At 45.0% G+C, this 23,047-nt stretch overlaps 1 protein-coding gene across 1 annotated transcript; it reads right to left on the reverse strand.

Annotated features, from left to right (window-relative positions):
- Positions 567-23,038, reverse strand: LOC100625971 (zinc finger protein 613). The gene is given in 9 exon segments (XM_013995152.2): positions 567-706; positions 708-2,307; positions 8,772-8,864; positions 9,147-9,273; positions 12,602-12,802; positions 17,274-17,436; positions 21,420-21,562; positions 22,219-22,298; positions 22,836-23,038. Coding segments are annotated over 5 exon segments (1,923 nt in total). The 5' UTR covers positions 12,617-12,802; positions 17,274-17,436; positions 21,420-21,562; positions 22,219-22,298; positions 22,836-23,038; the 3' UTR covers positions 567-618.

Below are 23,047 nucleotides of genomic sequence, written 5' to 3' on the forward strand. Positions count from 1 at the left end.
AGGAAATTGTGCATGCTACATTCATGGGAAAAATTATATATATATTTATGTAGCCAGCTCTAAAGTGGCAAGGACTTTCTGTTAAGTTCATCACTGTCATCATTTATAGGTCCTAAAATAGAGCCAGGTCAAGGAATAGTTGGTAAAGGTTTTCTGAATGGTGTGTGTACAGGATGGGAACTGTCTTCCTGGGCAAGAGCTTGGCTGATAGGTTATTCATGAATTTTGAGCTTTGTTCCTTCATGTGAGAATTAAGAAGTTAAGCATCCAAACTCACTATGTTACATTAGTGAGTTAAATGGGGCAGAATGTACCAGTGATAACCTGGCCACATTTACTGTCTTTAGAGGTCCCCCCGTTTCCCTCCTGTGTGAACTCCCTGCTACCTACTATAGTCTTAACTTCTGGGGAAGGACTTTTCCATGGTCATTATATTTCTAGCAACCATGACCTCACTGATGGGAATGTAACCTATTCCTAGGCCCTAATAGGGTTTATCTTTCCACGAAAGGCTTTCCCAGTCTGTGTTCAGATTCTTTGTCCCAGTATACATTCGCCAGCCAGAAAACGAGCTAGAAGGTTTTATTCAAGGGTTTTCTACCTTGACCATATCACAGTTTATGCCTGTGTGGTTTCTGTGACATAAAGTATGATGTAACTGATCACTGAAGGTACCACCACATTCATTAGGCTTCTCTTCTGTGCAACTTCTATTACCTGCTGATGGTGCACATCTGGCACCTGGCTGTCCTACCAGGGCTCCGTTCTTGTCTGCTAGGAACCCAATGAAGTCTAATGGAGTCTGAGCTGCCACAGAAGGCGTCTGTATGGTCACCATGCTGATGGAGTTCCTTTCCTGTATGATATCACGTGACTGTGATGAGCTGGGGCTTTTTGAGAAAGGATTCTCCAACTTGACCGAACCACCACGTTTCTCTCGTGTGTGTAGCATCCCCTTGTGATACACAAGGCATGACAAGTGGGAGAAGGCTTTCCCACAGTCAGTGCATCCATAGGGTCTCTCCCCAGTATGAGTTCTCCGATGCCTATTGAGGCAGGACTTATCCCGAAAAGCTTTCCCACAGTCATTGCATCTGTAGGGTTTCTCTCCTGTGTGAATTCTCTGATGGTTAATGAGACCGGACTTATGTGAACAGGATTTTCCACACTCGGTACACACAAAGGGAGTCTTTCCAGTGTGAAATCTCTGATGTGAGATGAGGCACGTTTTCTGGCTGAAGCCTTTCCCACATTCAGTGCATACGTAGGGTTTCTCTCCAGTGTGAGTTCGTTGGTGTATAAGGAGGTTGCCTTTCTGGATGAAGCCTTTTCCACATTCACTGCATACATAGGGTTTCTCTCCAGTATGGGTTCGCTGATGTACAATGAGATTGCCCTTCTGGATGAAGCCTTTTCCACATTCACTGCATACATATGATTTCTCGCCTGTATGGGTTTTCTGGTGTGCATTGAGCTGTGATTTCCAGCGGAAGGCTTTGTCACATTCAGTGCATTCATATGGTTTTTCTCCTGTATGAGTTCTCTGATGTTCAATGAGCCTGGACTTCCTGGAGAATGCTTTGTCACACAGACTGCATCCATGAGGTTTTTCTCCCGTGTGAACTCTCTGATGATTAATGAGCCGAGACTTCTTGATGAAGCCTTTTCCACATTCGTCACATACATAGGGCTTCTCTCCTGTGTGAGTTTTCTGATGAAGAAGTAGCCGTGATTTCTTGGGAAAAGCTTTGTCACATTCAGTGCATGCATACCATTTCTCTCCTATATGGGTCTTCTGATGTTCACTGAGCCTGGACTTTCTAGAGAAGGCTTTCCCACATACACTGCATCCATGAGGTTTCTCTCCTGTGTGAACTCTCTGATGATCGATGAGGCGGGACTTCTTGACGAAGGCTTTCCCACATTCAGTGCATACATGAGGTTTATTCATCTTTTGAGTTTCTAGAGGCTTAATGAATTGTGAATTTGAGTTCATATAACTTCCATGCTCAGGAAATTTAATTTCCACATGAAATTGCTCACGCTTTGCATGGAGGAAGGATTTCGTATCTCCATTAACCTCAACAGGATTCTTTCCTTTATAACTTCTGCTCTGACTTACTAAATTTAATTTCAGTGCTTTCCCACGTAAGTCAAATATATTATGATTTTGCTTTAAAGGAAAGTTTCTTTTGCTCTGATGAACAATGTTTCCAAGTGTGTTATGTTTGAGACACTGTTCCATTCTTTTTGGACATCTTTGATTTTTCAAGTCCTTCTGCAAATGACAGTTATCTTTTCTCATTTCTAGGAAAGAAGAGAAAAAAGAATCTTCCCATGAGCTTGCTATAGAGTGAAACTAATTAACAAATGCCTTTGTGTAGGCTGACTCTTTATGGACAATACTGACCTCAGTGTTGCCCATAAAGTTCAAGTAGAAAAGGGGACACTCCTACACTGTTGGTGGGAATGTAAATTGGTGCAGCCACTATGGAAAACAGTATGGAGGTTCCTCAGAAAACTAAGAAATATGCTCCAGCCATCCCACCACTTGGTATATACCTGGACAAAACTATAATTCAAAAAGACACAAGCATTCTTGGAGTTCTCACTGTGGCTTAGTGGGTTAAGAACCTGACTAGCATCCATGAGGATGTAGGTTTGATCCCTGGCCTGGCTCAGCAGCTTAATGAATCTGGCATTGCCACGAGCTGTGGTATAGGTTGCAGATGTGGCTCAGATCTGGCGCTGCTGCAGCTGTGGTGTAGATCAGCAGCTGCAGCTCTGATTGAACTTACAAATGCTGCAGGTGGAGCCCTAAAAAGGAAAAATATATATATATACATACATTGCTGTGTTCAGAGAAGGACTATTCACAATAGTCAAGGCATGGAAACAACCTAAATGTCCACTGCCAGATGAACAGATAAAGAAGATGTGGTACATGTATACAATGGAATACCACTTAGCCATGAAAAAGAATGAAATAATGCCATTCACAGCAACATGGATGCATCTAGAGATTCTCATACCAAGTGAAGTAATCAGAAAGAAAAGTACAAATAGCATATACCACTTACATGTGGAATCTAAAATACGGCACAAATGAACCTATCCACAAAACAGAAACAGACCTTTGGACATGGAGAACAGGATTGTGGTTGCCAGGGAGTTGGGGGGGAGAAAGGGGTGGACTGGGAGTTTGGGGTTAGTAGATGCAAACTATTACATTTAGAATAGATAAGCAATGAGGTCCTACTGTACAGCACAGGGAACTATATCCAGTCTCTTGGGATAGACCATGGTGGAAAATAATATAAGAAAGGGAATGACTGGGTGACTTTGCTGTACAGCAGAATTTGGCAGAACATTGTAAATCAACGATAATTAACAAAAAGGTTTTGAGGGGTTTTTTTTTTTTTTTTTTTTTTTTGGTCTTTTTGCCTTTTCTAGGGCCGCTTCCATGGCATATAGAGATTCCCAGGCTAGGGGTCTAATTGGAGACGTAGCCACGGCCTAAGCTAGAGCCACAGCAACATGGGATCTGAGCCACATCTGCAACCTACACCACAGCTCATGGCAACGCCGGATCCTTAACCCACTGAGCAAGGCCAGGGATTGAACCTGCAACCTCATGGTTCCCAGTCAGATTCGTTAACCACTGCGCCACAACAGGAACTCCATCCTCCTGGATATTTTAGATGAGAAAGGACAATGCCTTGTTAGAGACAGAAAGCTGGCCACACTGGTTCTTGGGGACTCTCTTGGCACAAGATTTCTGGAAGAACCTAACCACTGCACCACAACGGGAACTCCACAAAAAGGTTTTTTTTTTTAAAAAGAAAATTTTTCTTGTTTTTGTTGTTGTAGTTCATAGCTGGTAGTCCCAGTGTGTAATAGCCTAACCAAACATTATTTTTTAGTAATCAAAAAATATTTAAAGCAATGGACCAAGAAAAGATTCTCAGGCAAGGAAAACACTGGGGAGACGCTTTTACACATAGTTGACCCTAGAGTTCCTGCTGGGGTACAGTGGATTAAGAAGTGGCTTGGAGGCATTCCTGCTGTGACTTAGCAGTAATGAACCTCACTAGTATCCATGAGGACTCGGGTTCAATCTCTGGCCTCATTTAGTGGATTGGGGGTTCAGCACTGCTGTGGGTTCTGATGTAGGTCACAGACTTGCTGGGATCCCAAGTTGCTGCAGCTGTGGTGTAGGCTGGTGGCAGCCACAGCTCTGATTTGACCGCTAGCCTGGGAACTCCGTAAGCTGTAGGTGTGGCCCTAAAAAGGGGAAAAAAAAAAAAAAAGAGGAAGTGGCATGCATTGCTGTGGAGGTGCTGGTTTGATCCCCAGCCCTGCACGCTGGGTTAAAAAGGATCTGGTATTGCCACAGCTGTGATGTAGATGTGTGGCCATAAAAATACAAAATTAAAAAAAAAAGGAGGTTCACTTGTGGCACAGTGGATTAAGGATCTGCCATGGGTCACTGCCATGGCACAGGTTCAATCCCTGGTGTGGGAACTTCCACACGCTGTGGATGCAGTCCAAAAAACACCAAAAACAACAAATAAACATAGCTGACCCTGAGTTTAGGAAAAAGAAAGCAAACTATCTAAGTAAGATGACACCATATCTCGGAAGTCACTGACAGATGAGAAATTTCTATTTTACATGACTGGCAATATGATTAATTGGGACTTAATGTCATTAGCCTATCCTAAAGTTTTTTTTTAATTTTAAAATTTTTAAAAATTTTATGGTGGCACACATGGCATATGGAGGTTCCCAGGCCAGGGACTGAATCTGAGCCACAGCTGTGACCTACACTGAAACTGTGGCAACGCTGGATCCTTTAACCCACTGAGCTGGGCCAGGGATTGAACCTATACCTCCACAACAACCCAAACTGCTTCAGTCAGATTCTGAACCAACTGTGCCACAAGTGGAACTCCAGGAAAAGGTAACTTCTAAGGGAATGAATCCAGCAATACTGTTTTTAACATATGGCAAAGTACTGATCAGAATGAACAGTTATAAAAGAAAATTAAAGCAAAGCAGACCCGTGATTCAAAGATGTGGTTTGGGCTGGGAAGAGAGAATGAAAAAAAAATTTTTTTTTTTTTTGTCTTTCCAGGACTGCACCTGCAGCATATAAAGGTTCCAAGGCTAGGAGTCAAATTGGAGCTGTAGCCGCTGGCCTATACCACAGCCACAGCAATGCCAGATCCAAGCCATGTCAGTGACCTACACCACAGCTGTTGGCAACACAATGACTGAGGTCAGGGATCGAACCTGTGTCCTCGTGGATGCTAGCCAGATTTGTTTCTGCTGAACGTTGACGAGCACTCCAAAAATGTTTAAAAAAATAACAAGAGTTCCCTGGTGGCCTAGTGGTTAAGGATTTGGCAGTGTCACTGCTGTGGCTTGGTTTTGATCCCTGGGCCTGGAAACTTCTGCATGCCACAGGTGCAACCAAGAAAAAAGAAATAACAGGAATAGCAAAGTTGAAATAAGGGAGCTGGGGAGGGAGGGAAACATTTAGGGAAAAAATGTATTTCACCGGCTCCTGGTTTTGAGCACAGAGCTCCTAAAACCCTTGTAGTTTCCTAGGTGATAAGAGCACATGGAGCAACTTTTGTTCTAATACTCGCTCTTTGACCCTGGTTCCTGATAGAGTCCCTACATCCTTTGGCATTTCCTAGGTGACAGCAGTGTCTTTTGTTCAATGATGGGATTCGGGGTGGCCTGCAGGATGGGTCTGGTCACCAGAAAGTCGAAGCCATGATTGGAAGCTTGGAACTTTCAGCCCTACTCCCACCCCATTCTCCAGAAAGGGGAAAAGGGCTGGAAATGAAGTTAATGAGCAATCGTGCCTAGGGTGAAGAAGCCTCCGTTAAAAATTACAAAAGGAGTTCCTGTCATGGTGCAGTGGAAACAAACCCGACTAGGAACCATGAGGTTGCAGGTTCGATCCCTGGCCTTGCTCAGAGGGTTAAGGATCTGGCATTGCCGTGAGCTGTTGTATAGGTCACAGACTGGCAGCTCGGATCTGGCATTGCTGTGGCTGTGGTGTAGGCTGGCAGCTACAGCTCTGATTCGACCCCTAGCCTGGGAACCTCCATATGCCACGGATGTGACCCTAGAAAAGGCAAAAGACAGAAAAAAAAATTACAAAAGTAAGGGGAGCTCCTGTCATGGCTCAGTGGAAATGAATCTGACTAGTATCCATGAGGACACAGGTTTGATCCCTGGCCTCAGTCGGTGAGTTAAGGATCCAGCGTTGCCATGAGCTGTGGTGTGGGTGGAAGACTTGACCCGGATCCTGTGTTGCTGAGGCTGTGGCTGTGGCTGGCAGCTGTAGCTCCAATTCAACCTCTAGCCTGGGAACTTCCATATGCCACAGATGCGGCCCTAAAAAGAAAAAAACAAAAATTACAAAAGTATGGGGTTCATGATCTAATAAAAATAAAATTTTTTAAATCCAGAAAAATAAAATTTCAGGGCGGGAGTGGGATGGACTGGGAATCTGGGGTTAAGAGATGCATACTATTGCCTCTGGAATGGATAAGGAATGAGATCTTGCTGTATAGCACAGGGAACTATATCTAGTCACTTGTGATGGAACATGATGGAGGATAATTCGAGAAAAAGAATGTATACATGTATGTGTGACTGGGTCACTTTGCTGTACAGGAGAAAACTGACAGAACACTGTAAATCAGCTATGATGGAAAAAATAAAAATCAATTGAAAAATTTTTAAAAATAAAAACAAAATTAAAAAAAAATAACAGGGTTCAGAGAGCTTCTGGGGTGATGAACATGGGGACATTTGGGGAGAATGGCACACAGAGAGCATGACACCCCAAGCCCTTTCTCCACACTTGGTCCTATGCCTTCTTCTACCTGGCTGTTCCTGAGTTACACCCTCTTATAACACATGAATGTTCAGGACTCCCCGTCATGGCTCAACAATAATGAACCCAACTAGTATCCATGAGGACTTGGGTTCAATCCCTGGTCTTGCTCAGTGGGTTATGGATCTGGCATTGCCATGAGCTGCAATGCAGATGAAAGATGTGGCTCGGATCCCACATTGCTGTGGTTGTGGTACGATTCGACCCCTAGCCTGGGAACTGCCATATGCTGTGGGTGGGACCCTAAAAACACAAACAAAAAAAAAGGAATGTTCTAGTAAGAAAAATGTTTCTCCGAGACTGGAGCCTCCAGTCTACAGTCAGTTGCACAGCAGCGCACATGACAACCTGGATTTGTGTCTGGCATCTGAAGGGGGGGTTGGGGACAGTCTTGAGTGACTGAGCCCTTAACTTGGGGAGTCTGAGGCTTTCTCCAGGCATCAGAGAAGGTGTCAGAATGGCCCTGAATTTTAAGGCACTCCGCTGGTGTGGCAGAGAACTGCTTATTATGGGGGGACTCCCCCCGTCCCCGACATCTGGTGTCAGAAGTGTTATGAGTGTGTGAGTGGTGGGAGGGGAAAGGGGAAACACAAGAGGAAGGACAAGACTTTTCTAGCACAGCCAGCATATATGATGAAAAAACAGCAGGTACCTGCCCCCAATTTATATATTGAAATCCTGACCCCTAGCCAAAGATGGTGTGAATGTTAAAAACGGAACATGAAGGGGCATGAAGGTACAGTAGCCAGAAGACAGTGCTAAACTCAAACCTCTTTTTGTGTTGTGTTTGGTTTTTTTAGGGCCACACCTATGACATATGGAAGTTCCCAGGCTAAAGATCCGATTGGAACTGCAGCTGCCAGCCTACACCACAGCCACAGCAATGCAGGATCCAAGCCAGGTTGGCAACCTACACCACAGCTGACAGCAACGCTGCATCCTTAACCCACTGAGCGAGGAGGCCAGGGATGGAACCCGCAAACTCATGGTTCCTAGTCAGATTTGTTTCTGCTGTGCCACGACGGGAGCTTCTCAAACCTCTCCCTTTAGAGAGTGGTGTGGAAGGCAGAATTTCATGGCAAGAAAAGCGGAAGGAACAGGGAGTGATAGAGTGCTAGGGGAAGAAGGATGGGAAGATTTCTAAGAAGAAACGTAGAAAGGAAAAAAAAATAAAAAATAAAAAAGAAGTCCTGCTGTGGTGAAACAGGATTGGTGGCATCTGGGGGGAGCACTGGGACGCAGGTTTGGTCCCTGGCCCCGCACGATGGGTTAGGATCCAGCGTTGCCCCAGGTGCAGCTTAGGTGGTGACTGCAGCTCGGATCTGATCCCTGGCCCAGGAACTCCGTATGACATGGGGCGGCCAAAAAAGAAAAAAAAAAAAAGAAGTCGGGAGTTCCCAGCGTGGTGCAGTGGTTAACGAATCCGACTAGGAACAATGAGGTTGCGGGTTCAGTCCCTGCCCTTGCTCAGTGGGTTAAGGATCCAGCGTTGCCGTGAGCTGTGGTGTAGGTTGCAGATGCGGCTCGGATCCCGCGTTGCTGTGGCTCTGGCGTAGGCTGGTGGCTACAGCTCCGATTCGACCCCTAGCCTGGGAACCTCCATATGCTGCGGGAGCGGCCCAAGAAATGGCAAAAAGACAAAAAAAAAAAAAAAAAAAAATCGAAACCTAGGTGAAACAGGGATCAAATCTAAGAAGAGCCACGTCCTTCTACGCCCCTACAAGACAAAGAGCTCATCTATGAGAGGTTCGTGCAGGCTGCTTCCACGTTCCAGACACTCATGGCTGAGACATCTCTGGACGACTAGAATACGACCCCCATGGGCGCCCCCTGCTGGTTTTCTGTTACTCACCAGGACAAATTTGACCAAGGATTTCATCTTCTTCTGGCCACAGTTCTCCTCGTTCCAACCTGGAGAGGGCGTCCGGCTTCAGGGCTTGATACCCTGTTGGTAAGAAACGACAGGAGAGATGGGCTCTTGACCTGGGCTGTGGGCTGCCAGTGTGAAGAAGGGCCTGTTTCACCAACCAGGCAATGTGCAGCTCGGCCAAGGAAAGGCACAGCTCTCCAGAAAGGAGCTTATGCACCATAGGCTGGGGACCAGAGGAGGAACTGAGACTCATCTCCCCCTTCAGAGCCTCACAGACACTCCAGAGCTGACCAAAGCGGAGAAAGGAAAGGCCATGGACTGGGGACCCCCCAAGGGACACAGGGGAGCCGGCCTCACCCACGGCCACCAGGTTGCGGTGGTTCTCCAGCGTCACGTCCCGGTACAGGTCCTTCTGATCGGGGGTCAGGAGCTGCCACTCCTCCCACGTGAAGTCCACGGCCACATCCTCCAGGGTCAGGGATCCCTGTAACAGCACAACTGTTTTTAATCAAGTGCTTCTCTGGGTACCGAAACGGAGAGCAAGTGAAGGAAGTTGTGCTGCAATTTATCACCATTTAGGCTACAACTATATGCAGAGGTCTTTCGAGGTTTTGAGTACTTACTTATGTTTATTTTTGCTTTTGAGGGCTGCACAAATTGGGGTCGAATCAGAGCTACAGGTCCTGGCCTACACCACAGCCACAGCAATGCCGGATCCGAGCTGCATCTGTGACCTACACCACAGCTCATGACAACGCCGGATCCATGATCCACTGAGCGAGGCCAGGGATCAAACCCGCATCTTCCTGGATACTAGTTGGATTCATTTCCAGTGCACCACAATGGGAACGCCGTGCTTTTTTTTTTTTTAAACCATACTGTCAGAGGCAAAATCTATCATATTTAAATCTAGATCCAGCAAAATATCCAAACCTAGGTCTAGCAAAATATTCTACAATTTTGTAGTCAACCATCCTTCAACAAATCAGAAGCTTCTGAAATTAGCAGTCATTAAATCCTCTTGCTAAACTAAAAACATTTGCAAGATATAGTTGAAACATCTGCCACACAGCTAGATTTATATGTATATATTTTGAAGGAAGTACGTATTTGCCAAGCACTAAATATATTCTAGCAACATCAGGATGAATAAAATATATTTGTACATTCATCATGAATCTTCATAACCATGATCAGAATCAACTGTGTGGAAACTCCAGACACTATAATCACAAGATAGTACTTCTTCTTCTTTTTTTTTTTTTTTTTTTTGGTCTTTTTGCCATTTCTTGGGCCGCTCCTGCAGCATATGGAGGTTCCCAGGCTAGGGGTTGAATCGAAGCTGTAGCCACCGGCCTATGCCAGAGCCACAGCAACTCGAGATCCGAGCCGAGTCTGCAACCTACACCACAGCTCACGGCAATGCCGGATTGTTAACCCACTGAGCAAGGGCAGGGACCGAACCTGCAACCTCATGGTTCCTAGTCGGATTCGTTAACCACTGCGCCACGACGGGAACTCCTGTTTTTTCTTTTTATAGCCACGCCTATGGCATATGGAAATGCCTGGCTCATGGGTTAAACTGGAGCTGCAGCTGCTGGCCTACACCACAGCCATGGCAACACCGGATCTGATGCGACCTATGCTGCAGCTTGTAGCAAAGCAGGATCCTTAACCCATTAAGTGAGGCCAGGGATTGAAGCCGAGTCCTCACAGAGACAACGTCAGGTGCTTAACCCTCTGAGCCACAACAGGAGCTCTGAGGAATCTTACTTTTTCACTATATGTACTTTGTAATCACTTAAGTTTTTTTTAATTTTTTAAATAGAAGTATAGTTGATTTACAATGTATTAATTTCTGCTGTACAGCAAAGTGATTCAATCATACCTATATAAATTTTTATAAATATTCTTTTCCATTATGGTTTATCATAGGACATTGAATTAGTTCTCTGTGCTATACAGTAAGACCTTGTCTTTTTTGGGCCACACTCACAGCATATGGAGGTTCCCAGGCTAGGGGTCAAATCAGAGTTGTAGCTGCTGACCTACACCACAGCTCACAGCAACACCGGATCTTTAACCCACTGAGCGAGAACAGAGATCGAAACTGTGTCCTCATGAATACTAGTCAGATTCATTTCTGCTGAGCCATGATGCGAACTCCATGTTTTTTACTTTTTTAATTTAAGTATAGTTGACTTACATTGCTGTGTTAATTTCTGCTATACAGCAAAGTGATTCAGTTATATACACACACATACACTTTTTTATATTCTGTAATTACATTACTGGAGTTTTAAAAATGTATCCATTTACATTCATATTATTACATTTTTTAAAGGTAATAAAAGATGAGCTGGAGAGTTCCCTGGTGGCTCAGTGGGTTAAGGATCAAGTATTGTCCCTGCTGTGGCAGGGTCTGATCCTGGCCCAGGAAGTTCTGCATGCTGAGGGTGTAGCCAGGAAAAAAAAAAAAAGATGAGACAGTAGGACTTGGCTTTGAACACAAGGAGGGAGTATGGACCATCTTAAATAGCAGGACTTTTTTTTTTTTTTTTTTAGTTGAAGTATATTTGATTTACAATGTTTCAGGTATACAGCAAAGTGAGGCAGCTACCCAGGTACATGTACCTACTCTTTTTCAGATTCTTTTCCATCATAGGTTCTTGTAAGATATTCAGTCTAGTTCTCTGTGCTATACAGCAGGTCCTTCTTGTTTATCGATGTTATATACAGTTGTGTGTATCTCTTAAGCCCAAACGCCTAACGTACCTGCTCCGGCCCTTCCCCCTTTGGGAACCATAAATTTTGTTTTCCATGCTGAGCGGGAAGCTCTAAAGCAAAACCTCGGGACACTACCAACATTACCAGGTAACAACTCCCTCCTGCCAAACCTAGTTGTACACAAACACTGTTTCAGCCACCTGTTCGTACCGGACCTTGGAAAGTTATGCCATCCTTCTGTGTTCCTGAGTCACTTAGGTTTTATTCCAAATTAATCCTGAGCCACAAGGCTGGGTCCATAGGTCACCTTGCTAGGGTCCCAGGAAGACCTGTGCCTGCTGAGTTCTCTTGGTCTGTGCGCAAAGGGGTCTCTGAGGAGGAACCTGGTTTTTGCATTTACATGAAGGCTGGCGTCAAGGGCACCATCTATCATGTCACCTCTAGGAAGGAACATTTGAAAAAGTCCTGAGACCTGAGTGCCACGAAATACCTCGTGGCATCCTCTGAAGAAGGGGAGTGCTTCCTCCCCAGAGGCAGCGCACATCCCGCAATCATCAGGATCCTCTGACGATACGGGACGGAGGTTGAGTGCGAATGTCACACAGGCACACGTGATATTCTAAGATTAGTTATGTGGTAGAGATCCCATGAGCAACATATTCTGGTTCTACATTGCGTTGAGGTTGAAGGGAGATCTGCATTTATGTCTGCACAAATCCTACTTAACCAATTTGCTGCTTTCTATGTAATTCCATTGCCTTTTTTTTTTTTTTTTGCTTTTTCAGGGCCACACCAACAGCATATGGAGGTTCCCAGGCTAGGGGTCCAATCAGAGCTACAGCTGCCGGCCTACACCACAACCACAGCAACTCGGGATCCAAGCCCCATCTGTGACCTACCACAGCTCACGGCAATGCCGGATCCTTGACCCACTGAGGGAGGCCAGGGACTGAACCCGCATGCTCATGGATGCTAGTCGGGTTCACCTCCATTGCGCCACAATGGAAACTCCCTCCCTTGCTTTTTAAAGTCCCCCGGAAATCAATCCAAGAACAAAGGAAAGAATAAGACAAACCAAAAGTCACCTGGTCCTTGGTCATTGTCTTCTGTCAGTAGGAAATGGCCCAAGACTAGCACGTCTCCAGAGGCTCTTCTTGAGCTGCCCTAAACAGCCAGTTAGAAATTGTAATTGCGGGTCAGTGGTGATCCACAAGTGATAGCATCTGAGTCCCGAAACCTTCTCGTGTCACTTCATGGGTCTTGTTCTGGGGGCCAGGACCTGTAAGCTGAAAAGTAAATGCACTTTGAGTGTCTAGGTCCTCAGGGTCACTGTCACTGTCATTCACCTGATTTCAAGGTCGTGGGTCCCTTTCTTTGAGGTCCCAGAGACTGTTACACTCCGGTGCAAAAAAATAGAAGACTGTGAATGTGTGTTTCCTCTTTCTGTGAGCTGGGAATGGGGTGACTGTCAGTGGGAACATGGGGAAGGAGAACCAGCATGTTAAGATGCCCCCACGACATGGGAATTAACACTGATCAGCTTTTCAAAGAGAACATATAGGAGTTCCCGTCGTGGCTCAGTGGTTAACGAACCCAGCTAGGAACCATGAGGTTGCAGGTTCAGTCCCTGGCCTCGCTCAGTGGGTTAAGGATCCGGCATTGCTATGAGCTGTGGTGCAGGTCAAAGACGCAGCTAGGCTCCTGTGTGGCTGTGGCTGTGGTGTAGGCCGGAAGCTGCACCCCGATTAGACCCCTAACCTGGGAACCTCCATACGCCGCGGGTGCGGCCTTAAAAAAAAAAAAAAGATACAAAAAGAACACATAAAAGGTGAGGACGAGGACAGCTAATCCTTTAAGATCACGTGTGCTTGTGTACCCGATCTAAAGTCTTTGAACCATCTTCACCAATCATTGTTATGAGAAAGAAACAAAGGAAAACCAAGAGAAAAAAAAATTAAGGCATAGAGAACAAAATTATTTTTTGTGCATATATACACACTTTGTAAAAGTATAAAAATATGCATTATATAAAACAAGTTCAAGAAAGCCATAATTTCTGGGACGGGATAGTGGATGGACGAGAGGATCTGACTTCGGTTGAATATGCATCAGCTTGTTTCTTTAAAAAAGCACCATTTGCCACGGGAGCGGCCCAAAGAAACAGCAAAAAGACAAAAAATAAAAAAATAAAAAAATAAAAAAAATAAAAAAGCATCATTAGGAAGTTGTCATTGTGGCTCAGTGATAACAAACCCGACTAGTATCCATGAGGATGCAGGTTCGATCCCTGGCCTCACTTGGTGGGTTAAGGATCCAGTGTTGCCATGAGGTGTGGTGTAGTTTGCAGACGCAGCTCAGATCTGGCATGGCTGTGGCTGTGGTGTAGGCCGGCAGCTGCAGGTCCAATTCGACCCTTAGCCTGGGAACCTCCACATGCCAACAGGTGCAGTGCCAAAAACAAAAACAAAAACGAAAACTCCCTAAAACCAAAAAAATTAAAATAAAATGAAAATACAAAAATAACAGGTGTTGGCGAGTATGTGGAAGAAGCGGAACCCTCATACGCTGCTGGTACAAATGTAAGATGGTGCAGCCACTTGGGAAAACAGCCTGCTGACCCCTCAAATGATGAAACGTATTTACCATACAACTGAGCAATTCCACTCAAGGTTTATAACCAAGAGAAGCAAACCTGTGTCCACACAAAAGCTTGTACCCACATGGTTAACAGCAGCATTATTTATAGGAGCCAAAAAGTGGAAACCGCCCGAATACCCATCAGCTGATGGAAGGATAAACAAAAGGTGCTCTATCCACAGGATGGAGTAAGTCAGGTAAAAAAAGGAATGAAGTACCTGGCAGCACATGGCTAACCCCCCACGACCATCGTGTTAAGTGCAGGAAGCCAGTCACAAAGGACTACACGTCATACAACTGCATTTATATGAAACGGCCACACAGGCAAACCTACAGAGACCCAAAGTAGGTAAGTGGTTGCTCAGATGTGAGGGCAATGGAAGGATGAGCGGTGCTTGTCAAGCATGTGGGTTTCTTTTGGAGGGGATGGAAATGTTCAAAAATTAACCGTGCTGGAGTTCCCGTCGAGGCGCAGTGGAAACGAACCTGATTAGTACCCGTGAGGATGCAGGTTCGATCCCTGGCCTCCCTCAGGGGGTTAAGGATTCGGTATTGCCATGAGCTGTGGTGCGGGTGCTGCCTTAAAAAGCAAAATAAATAAATAAATAATGAAAGAGTGAAATAAATAAAATTGAACAAAAAAATTGAAAGTAAAAAGCCTGTTTACAAAGGCAAAAAAAAAAAAAATTAAAAAATCAAGGTGGAGATGAGGAATGGAGAGCCACAGCCTTGGGTAAATGTAGAATCATACCCTGTTCTCAAAAGTGATAACGTAATATCTCAGCATTTGGGAGTTTCTGTCATGGCTCAATGGAAACAAATCTGACTAGTATCCATGAGGATGTGAGTTCGATCCTGGCATCGCTCAGTAACTTAAGGATTCAGCGTTGCTGTGGCTGTGGTGTAGGCCGGCAGCTGCAATGCCAATTTGACCCCTAGCCTGGGAACCTCCGTATGCCACAGGTACAGCCCTAAAAGTGAAAAAAAAAAAAAAAAAATCAGCATTTACATTCTATCTACGTTCTAAATCGAGTGATTCCAGTCAATAATGGCAAACGTTTGCCTCTCAGTATATTGTTAACCAAAATTTTAAAAAAACAATTCCTTTTTTTGGGGGTGGGGGGAACACACGGAATGCAGCATGTGTAACTTTCCTGGCCAGGAATCAAACCCACGCCATAGCATCGACCCAAGCCACAGCAGTGACAAGGTTGGATCCCTAACCCACTGAGCCAACAGGAGCTCCTTAAAAAACAATTCACAAAGAAAAAGATTTTATGTATGTTTTGAATATTTATGATAGAAAATTAAATGAGGCAAATTATACCAACATTTCAGCAGTTTATTGGAATTGTGAAAATCAAGCAAAGAAAAATGAAGACTAAAAAGGAAATACATGAAAAATTTAACAAACGTTATCACTGGAGAATAGAATTGGGGTAATCGAGATGCTTTTTTTTTTTTTTTTTAGTCTTTTGTCTTTTTAGGGCCGCTTCAGCGTTCCCAGACTAGGGGTCGAATCGGCGCTGCAGCTGCTGGCCTACACCACAGCCACAGCAACCACAGATCCGAGCTGCGTCTGTGACCCACACCCACAGCTCAGAGCAACGCCAGATCCTTAACACACTGAGCAAGGCCAGGGATCGAACCGCAACCTCATGGCTCCTAGTCGGATTCATTTCTGCTGCGCCAAGAAGGGAAGTCCTTGAGATGTTATTTTACTTATGTTAGGACAGGTCTCAAAAGAACTATGACAGCTGTGTGTATGTACACACACAGTAAACTTGTAAGAAAGTCAATACCCTCATCTTCAGTAGAAACCTTACCACTTTGGGCTTAACCCTCAAACTCCAACAGCGCTTTCATTCCTACAGAGTCCAGAGAAGGAGATCTGGAAAGCCAAAGGCGATTTGCAAAGGAGGCCTCGGGCTTGAGGAACTGAAAGGGAAAGCTACGTTTGAACCACACCCTTCCACGACCAGCTTCAACTCTCAGACCTTTCAATGACACACATACCTGGACCTCCCCCGCAAACACTGGTCACACCCATTCGGAATTAATTCTGAAACCTGGACTAAACACCCAGATTCGCTGATCCTAAGTGTCCCGCTCCTGTCATCGAGACGCCTATCAAAGCCCGAATCCAAACCAGACACCGCTTTCATTGACGAAAAGCATTCCCTACCGCAGTTTTCAACCGCTAAGCACTGAGGACAAACACAAACGCTCGACCCCTGACTTTCAATCCTTGATCTCGATCGGCCTTAATCACTGACCACCAGAATCCTTCGGAACTGACTCCAACGTTGTCACAGATACCCCAGTCACCAACTCCCACTGGCTTCCTTTCCTCTAACGGACCCCGCGGCTCCACCCCACCCGGACACCCACAGCCACCTCGGCCCCCTCTTCCCGTCCCACCTAGAGATCCACGCACGGACCTGACCCCCACAGCAGCTTCCTAAAATCCGCACTTCCGTGAATTCTTTTACTGCGGTGCCCTCGCCCAGCCGCCGCACCGGACAACGGCGGCCGACGAGGGCGTGCGGCGTCTGTACGGAGCATGCACACCGTATTTCCGGCTTTTCCGTGGAGGTAATATGTCCGCGCCCAACCCGTCAAGCAACAGGGGGCCGCCATCTTGCAGGATTTGACATACAGAAAGCGAAGTGGCCGTTTTGCACGGAACGGACAAAAGCCACCCAAACTACCCCCATTTCATGACACCTTAAACCCTGAGCCGCAAACTGCATTGATTTGCAGAAACTCGCGCTCACACAAGGCAACCATGGGGTAGGACACGTCCGCCTCAACCCGCTGGGAAGACAAGACACCCGCTTTGCACAAAGACTGGGAAATGCCACCATGGGCCAGGCCTCTAGGCAGGTGTCCTTACAAAACAAACCAACCGCCTTTTCAGCGGAGGGAAACCAGGAGACGTATAAGCAGAAAAGCAAATACCCCGAGAATGCATATGGCTGAATATGAGGGTCAGGGGAAGATTTTGAGAATACAAGAGTCTGGAGAAGCATTCAAGGTAATAGGGACAGCGATAACACCTCCAAAGGAAGGCAACAACAAACAAACAAACAAAAACCCAGCACCCAGAGCCTGGCGTACCTTTGGTGGGTGGGACATGGTCACCGCCCCTTAAAGGGGAAGAAAGTAGTCACGAGCCAGTAGGAGAATCCTCAGTTTCCTTTCTGCCAGGGGTGGAGCCAACATCTGGGGCTCCATTTTCCGAGACACCAAAGGCAAGAAATTCTGTAAGGATTTAATAAGACTCCAGGGAGAATAAAAAGTTGCATAAAAAAAGAAAAGTCATCACAGTATACTAGTGGCTGAATTAGACACAGTATTTACACAGTTATAATGTAAACACTAGCTCTGATCCAACCATAATTAAGATCTAACTCTATTGTAAGAACAGGGCTTGTGTGAAGAAGGCTATTTGTGTTTCCAGGAGAGCCGTTTGGAAACCTCTTCAAGATAAAGCCACAGGGAGTTCCTGTCGTGGCTCAGTGGTTAACGAATCTGAATAGGAAATATGACTTTGCGGGTTCGATCCCTGGCCTTGCTCAGTGGGTTAAGGATCCAGCGTTGCCGTGAGCTGTGGTGTAGGTTGCAGATGCAGCTTGGATCCCACATTGCTGTGGCCCTGTTGTAGACCAGTGGCTACAGCTCTGATTAGACCCCTAGCCTGGGAACCTCCATATGCCACGGGAGCGGCCCTAGAAATGGCCAAAAAAATAAATAAAGCCACAGATGACATCCTCAAATGAAAACCCCACTATCATCATGTGAAAATTAATAAATAGAAACTTCCATTAAAATGGAATTGGGAGAGATTTCCCATCGTGGCACAGTGGAAACAATCCGACTAGGAAGCATGAGGTTTCGGGTTCAATCCCTGCCTCGCTCAATGGGTTGAGGATCTGGCGTTGCTGTGGCTGTGGTGTAGGTTGGCAGCTGTAGCTCCGATTTGACCCCTACCCTGGGAAGCTTCATATGCTGTGGGTGCGGCCCTAAAAAGCAAAAATAAAAATAAAAATGGAGTTGGGAGGACTGGAAGGGGTACCTCTCTTGCCCTACCACATGACATCAATTACAAACCCAAAAGGAAAAGACATACAGTTCTTTCTCCAAGAGGGTAAAGTTTACTGTTTTACTACCCAGCAGCCTGGCAACAGCCCAGTCAATGAGAGTCCACTCAGCCAATGAACTGCCTCTACACTTCCAACACCTAGTTTCATCTAAGGGATTCTTTTTAACAAACCCTCCCAACGCCTCCTTCTTCACTATAGAAGAATGTTCCTTCCCTTTGTTCTCTGAATTCACCTGTGGTTTTCCATAGATTTGCATGCTCTGAACTACAATTTATTTATTTATTTATTGGGTTTTTTTTTTAGGGACACACCTGCAGCATATGGAGGTTTCCAGGCTAGGGGTCTAATCGGAGCTGTAGCCGCAGGCCTAAACCACAGGCACAGCAACACAGGATCTGAGCTGCCTCTGTAACCTACACCACAGCTCACGGCAACGTAGGATCCTTAACCCACTTAGCAAGGCCAGGGATTGAACCTGTGTCCTCATGGATACTGGTCTGCTGAGCCAGGATGGGAACTCCCTGAATTACAAATCCTTGCTGCTCCTGAATAAACCCATTTTGCTTGTAAAATTATTATTATTATTTATTTATTTATTTATTTTGGTCTTTTTGCCTTTTCTAGGGCCGCACCCGCATGGCATATGGAGGTTCCCAGGCTAGGGGTCTCTGTAAAATTATTGTTTTAGGTCAACAGTCTGTGTATACCTGTTACTTAGAGAACCAAAATCTCTAAAAAAGAAAACTTACGAAAACTCTTTAACTTCTGGAGTTCCCTTCCTGGCTCAGTGGTTAATGAACCCGACTAGAAACCATGAGGTTGGGGGTTCAATCCCTGGCCTTGCTCAGTGTGTTAAGGATCTGGTGTTGCCGTGAGCCGTGGTGTAGGTCGAAGACTTGGCTCGGATCCCACATTGCTGTGGTGTAGGCCAGCAGCTACAGCTCTGATTTGACCCCCAGCCTGGGAACCTCCATATGCCTCGAATGAGGCCCTAAAAATACAAAAAAAAAAAAAAAAAAAAAGACTTTTTAACCTCTAAATTTAAGAGAATTACAAAATAAAACTGAACCCCCCCCAAGGAAGCAGTTGCATTCCTAGATATATACTCAAGAATGCTGAAATGGAGTTCCTATCCTGGTTCAGTGGAAACAAATCTGACTAGCATCCACAAGGACGCAGGTTTGATCCCTGGCCTCGCTCAGTGGGTTAACGATCCGGCGTTGCCGTGAGCTGTGGTGTAGGTCGCAGATGCAGCTCGGATCTGGAGTTGCTGCGTCAGTGGTGCAGGCCGGTGGCTACAACTCCGATTTGACTCCTAGCCTGGGAACCTCCATATGCTGTGGGTGAGGCCCGAAAAAAAAAAAGAAAAAAAAAAAAGTTGAAGTGATATGTCCTCACAGACTTATACAAGACTGTTCATAGCACCTGTATTCATAATAGTTCCATGATAAACAATCCAGGTGTACATCGACAGATGAATGGATAAGCAAACTGTGATATAATCATATATCACAGCAGCCATAAAAGAATAAATTACAGGTGCATGACACATAAATAAAATTCAAAACTACTATGCTGAGTAAAACAAGCCAAATGAAAAGAGTACAAACTAAACGATTCAATTTATATGAAATAACAAATGTTGGTGAGATTCTGGAAGAACTGAAAAGCTCATTGGCTGTTGGTGGAAGGCAAAATGGCGCGCCGTGGTATATTGTGAAACAAATATATATTGATCTTCATCCTGGCTCCTGGCCAGAACTCCTGAACCTCTTGAAATTTCTTAAGGGATGGAAGTAACAGGAATATACTTGGTTAGAATATTCGGTTTTTGTCCCCAGCTTCTGAAACAACTCAAGATTGATAAAGGTGAAAGAGCAACATTTCTTATTCAGATATAGTCATATCTGAGTTCATGTTCATGAGGTGACTTTGGAAGCCCCTCGGGATGGGGGCTGATTGCCAGGGAATCCACTCTCCTGAGAAGGGAGAGGGGCTGGAGATAGAGGTAATTACCATAGCAAGTTATATAATCAATCATGCCTAGCCAATGAGGTCTCTATTAAAAAAAAAAAAAAAGACAACTAACCAGAGAGATTGGGAGAGCTTTTTTTTTGTTTGTTTTGTTTTGTTTTTTTGGTTTTTTTTTTTTTTTTTTTGTATTTTTCTAGAGCCACTCCCTCGGCATATGGAGGTTTCCAGGCTAAGGGTCTAATCGGAGCTGTAGCCAACAGCCTAAGCTAGAGCCACAGCAACTTGGGATCTGAGCTGAGTCTGCAACCTACGCCACAGCTCACAGCAATGCCGGATCCTTAACCCACTGAGCAAGGCCAGGGATCGAACCTGCAACCTCATGGTTCATAGGCGGATTCATTAACCACTGAGCCACAACGGGAACTCTAGGAGAGCTTCTTGATTGCTTAAAACATGGAGGTGTCAGGAGAACACCCAGCGAGACCTCTGAAGCTCCATTCCCCTTCTCCCATAACTTGCCTTATGCATCTTTTCCATTTAGCTCTTCCTGAATTGCATCCTTTTATAACCTGGTAATGTAGTATGTAAACTGTTTTCCCAAATTCTGTAAGCCAGTCAAGCAAATTATCATCTCTGAGGAGGTCATGGAAATTCCTGATTTATAGCCAATCAGTCACAAATACACAAAGCCTCTCCTCATAGTTGACACGTGAAGGGGAGGGCTGCATTCTGAGATGGGTACCTTAACTTATGGGTCTGCACTAACTCCAGGGAGATAGTGTCTGAATTGAATTGAGTTGTAGTACACCCAGTTGGTGCCCATAGATAATTAGAAAATTTCTTGAGTTCCTCTGTGGCTCAGCAGAAACGAATCCGACCAGCATCCATGAGGATTCGGGTTTGATCCCTGGGCTCGCTCAGTGGGTTAAGGATCTGGTATTGCCAAGAGCTGTGTCGTAGGTGGCAGATACGGCTCGGACCCTGCATTGCTGTGGTTGTAGCATAGACCAGTAGCTGTAGTAGCTCCAATTCGACCCCTAGCCTGGGAACTTCCATATGCTGCAGGTATGGCCCTAAGGAGAAAAAAGAAAGGAAGGAAGGAAGGAGGAGGAAGGGAAGGAAGGAAGGAGAGAAGGAAGGAAGGAAGGAAGAAAATTGCTTGTAGTGGAAAAAAAAATCCACTCACTTGGTGCAAGAAGTATTCTAAGGTAGAAGAAACAGCTTTCCTTTGGGTGGAATTCCTTTTGTGCAGCTCCTTTGGAAAACAGTCTCACAGTTCCCCAAACAGTAAACAAACTTCCTGTGTGATCCAGCAATTTCCCTCCTAGGCTTATATGCAAGAGAAATGAAAGCACAGGTCCACACAAAAACTTGTACACAAATGTTTACAGAAGCATTATTTACAATAGTCAAAAGTGGAACTCAAATATCCATCAACTAATGAAAGAGAAAAAAAAAGCGCTATACATTCACAATGTATACATTCTCAATGAAAAGGAATGAAGTACAGAATCATGGTACCACATGGATGAACCTTGAAAGCATTATGCTAAGTGAAAGAAGCCAGTTACAAAAACCACCTATCATATGACTGAACATATAAAATACCCAGAATAGGCAAATCTATAGAGACCGAAAGTAAGATAGCGGTTGCTCTAGGATGGGGAGAATGGAAGTTGAATTGATATAAACAGCCGCAATATGATTAAGAAAAAGATAACCAACCTAACATAGAAAATAAATACACAACTTATAAAATGTTTATTCACCCTTAGCATGTGCAAAGATTAAAAGATTGATGAGGTGGTTAGGAAACAGGCACTCTGACAGAATCAGCACCCCACCACCCCCAATCTAAAATAAGGGTAATACTTATGTCCACCATCAATAGCTTTCAGAATATTAAGATCATGTTACTATTATGTTTGAAATAGTCCCTCATTCAAAAAAAAATGTGTATACACTTAATAAAAATTAGCTCTTACTTTTCAGTTGGAGTTCTTGGGGGAGGATGGATAACAGCCGGTAAAATGTATTCATTAATAGAACATTTTTGCACAACAACCTGGAAAAAAAATCAATCCAATTAAAAGTTTTCATTCTCATTGAATGAAAGTTCTACTAATTTCAGTAATTCCAATTCTACTAATTTCTTCACTAGAAAAAGCATGTAAAAATGACTGAATTGGGGAGTTCCCATCGTGGCACAGTGGTTAAGGAATCCAACTAGGAACCCTGAGGTTGCGGGTTCGATCCCTGGCCTCGCTCAGTGGGTTAAGGATCCAGCGTTGCCAGTGAGATGTGGTGTAGGTCACGGAGATGGCTTGCAGCTGGCATTGCTGTGGCTGTGGTGTAGGTAGGCGGCTACAGCTCTGATTAGACCCCTAGCCTGGGAACCTCCATATGCCGCAGGTGCGGCCCTAGAAAAGAAAAAAAGACCAAAAAAAAAAAAAAATTGAATTGAAATAAAGTCTGCACAGAAATTTCTACCAAGAGTTTCTGGCCCTCTATTCCTCCCCATTTGACCACCCTCCACCTCAGTCAGGTCAGAAACAAAACCCCTCCCTCGCTATCAGCTCTATCCTCCCAACAGCGCTCTCACCTTTCTCCCTGGAGGTGTCACCAAACTTTCACCACCAGTCTTTTCCTTTAACAAAATTTGTTTACTCTGGGCCCACAGTGGGACATGCTACCTCCCTGGTACCACCCTGACTTCTCCAAACCCTACGCTGTTCTGGAAAAGCATTCCTGGAAACCACTCCACGGGCTCCCAACTCCCTAAAGGTCGCTTCCTTTTCCCTTAAGGATGTGCGC

Source organism: Sus scrofa, chromosome 6 (genome assembly GCF_000003025.6).
Source record: "Sus scrofa isolate TJ Tabasco breed Duroc chromosome 6, Sscrofa11.1, whole genome shotgun sequence".
Taxonomy (NCBI): Eukaryota; Metazoa; Chordata; class Mammalia; order Artiodactyla; family Suidae; genus Sus; species Sus scrofa.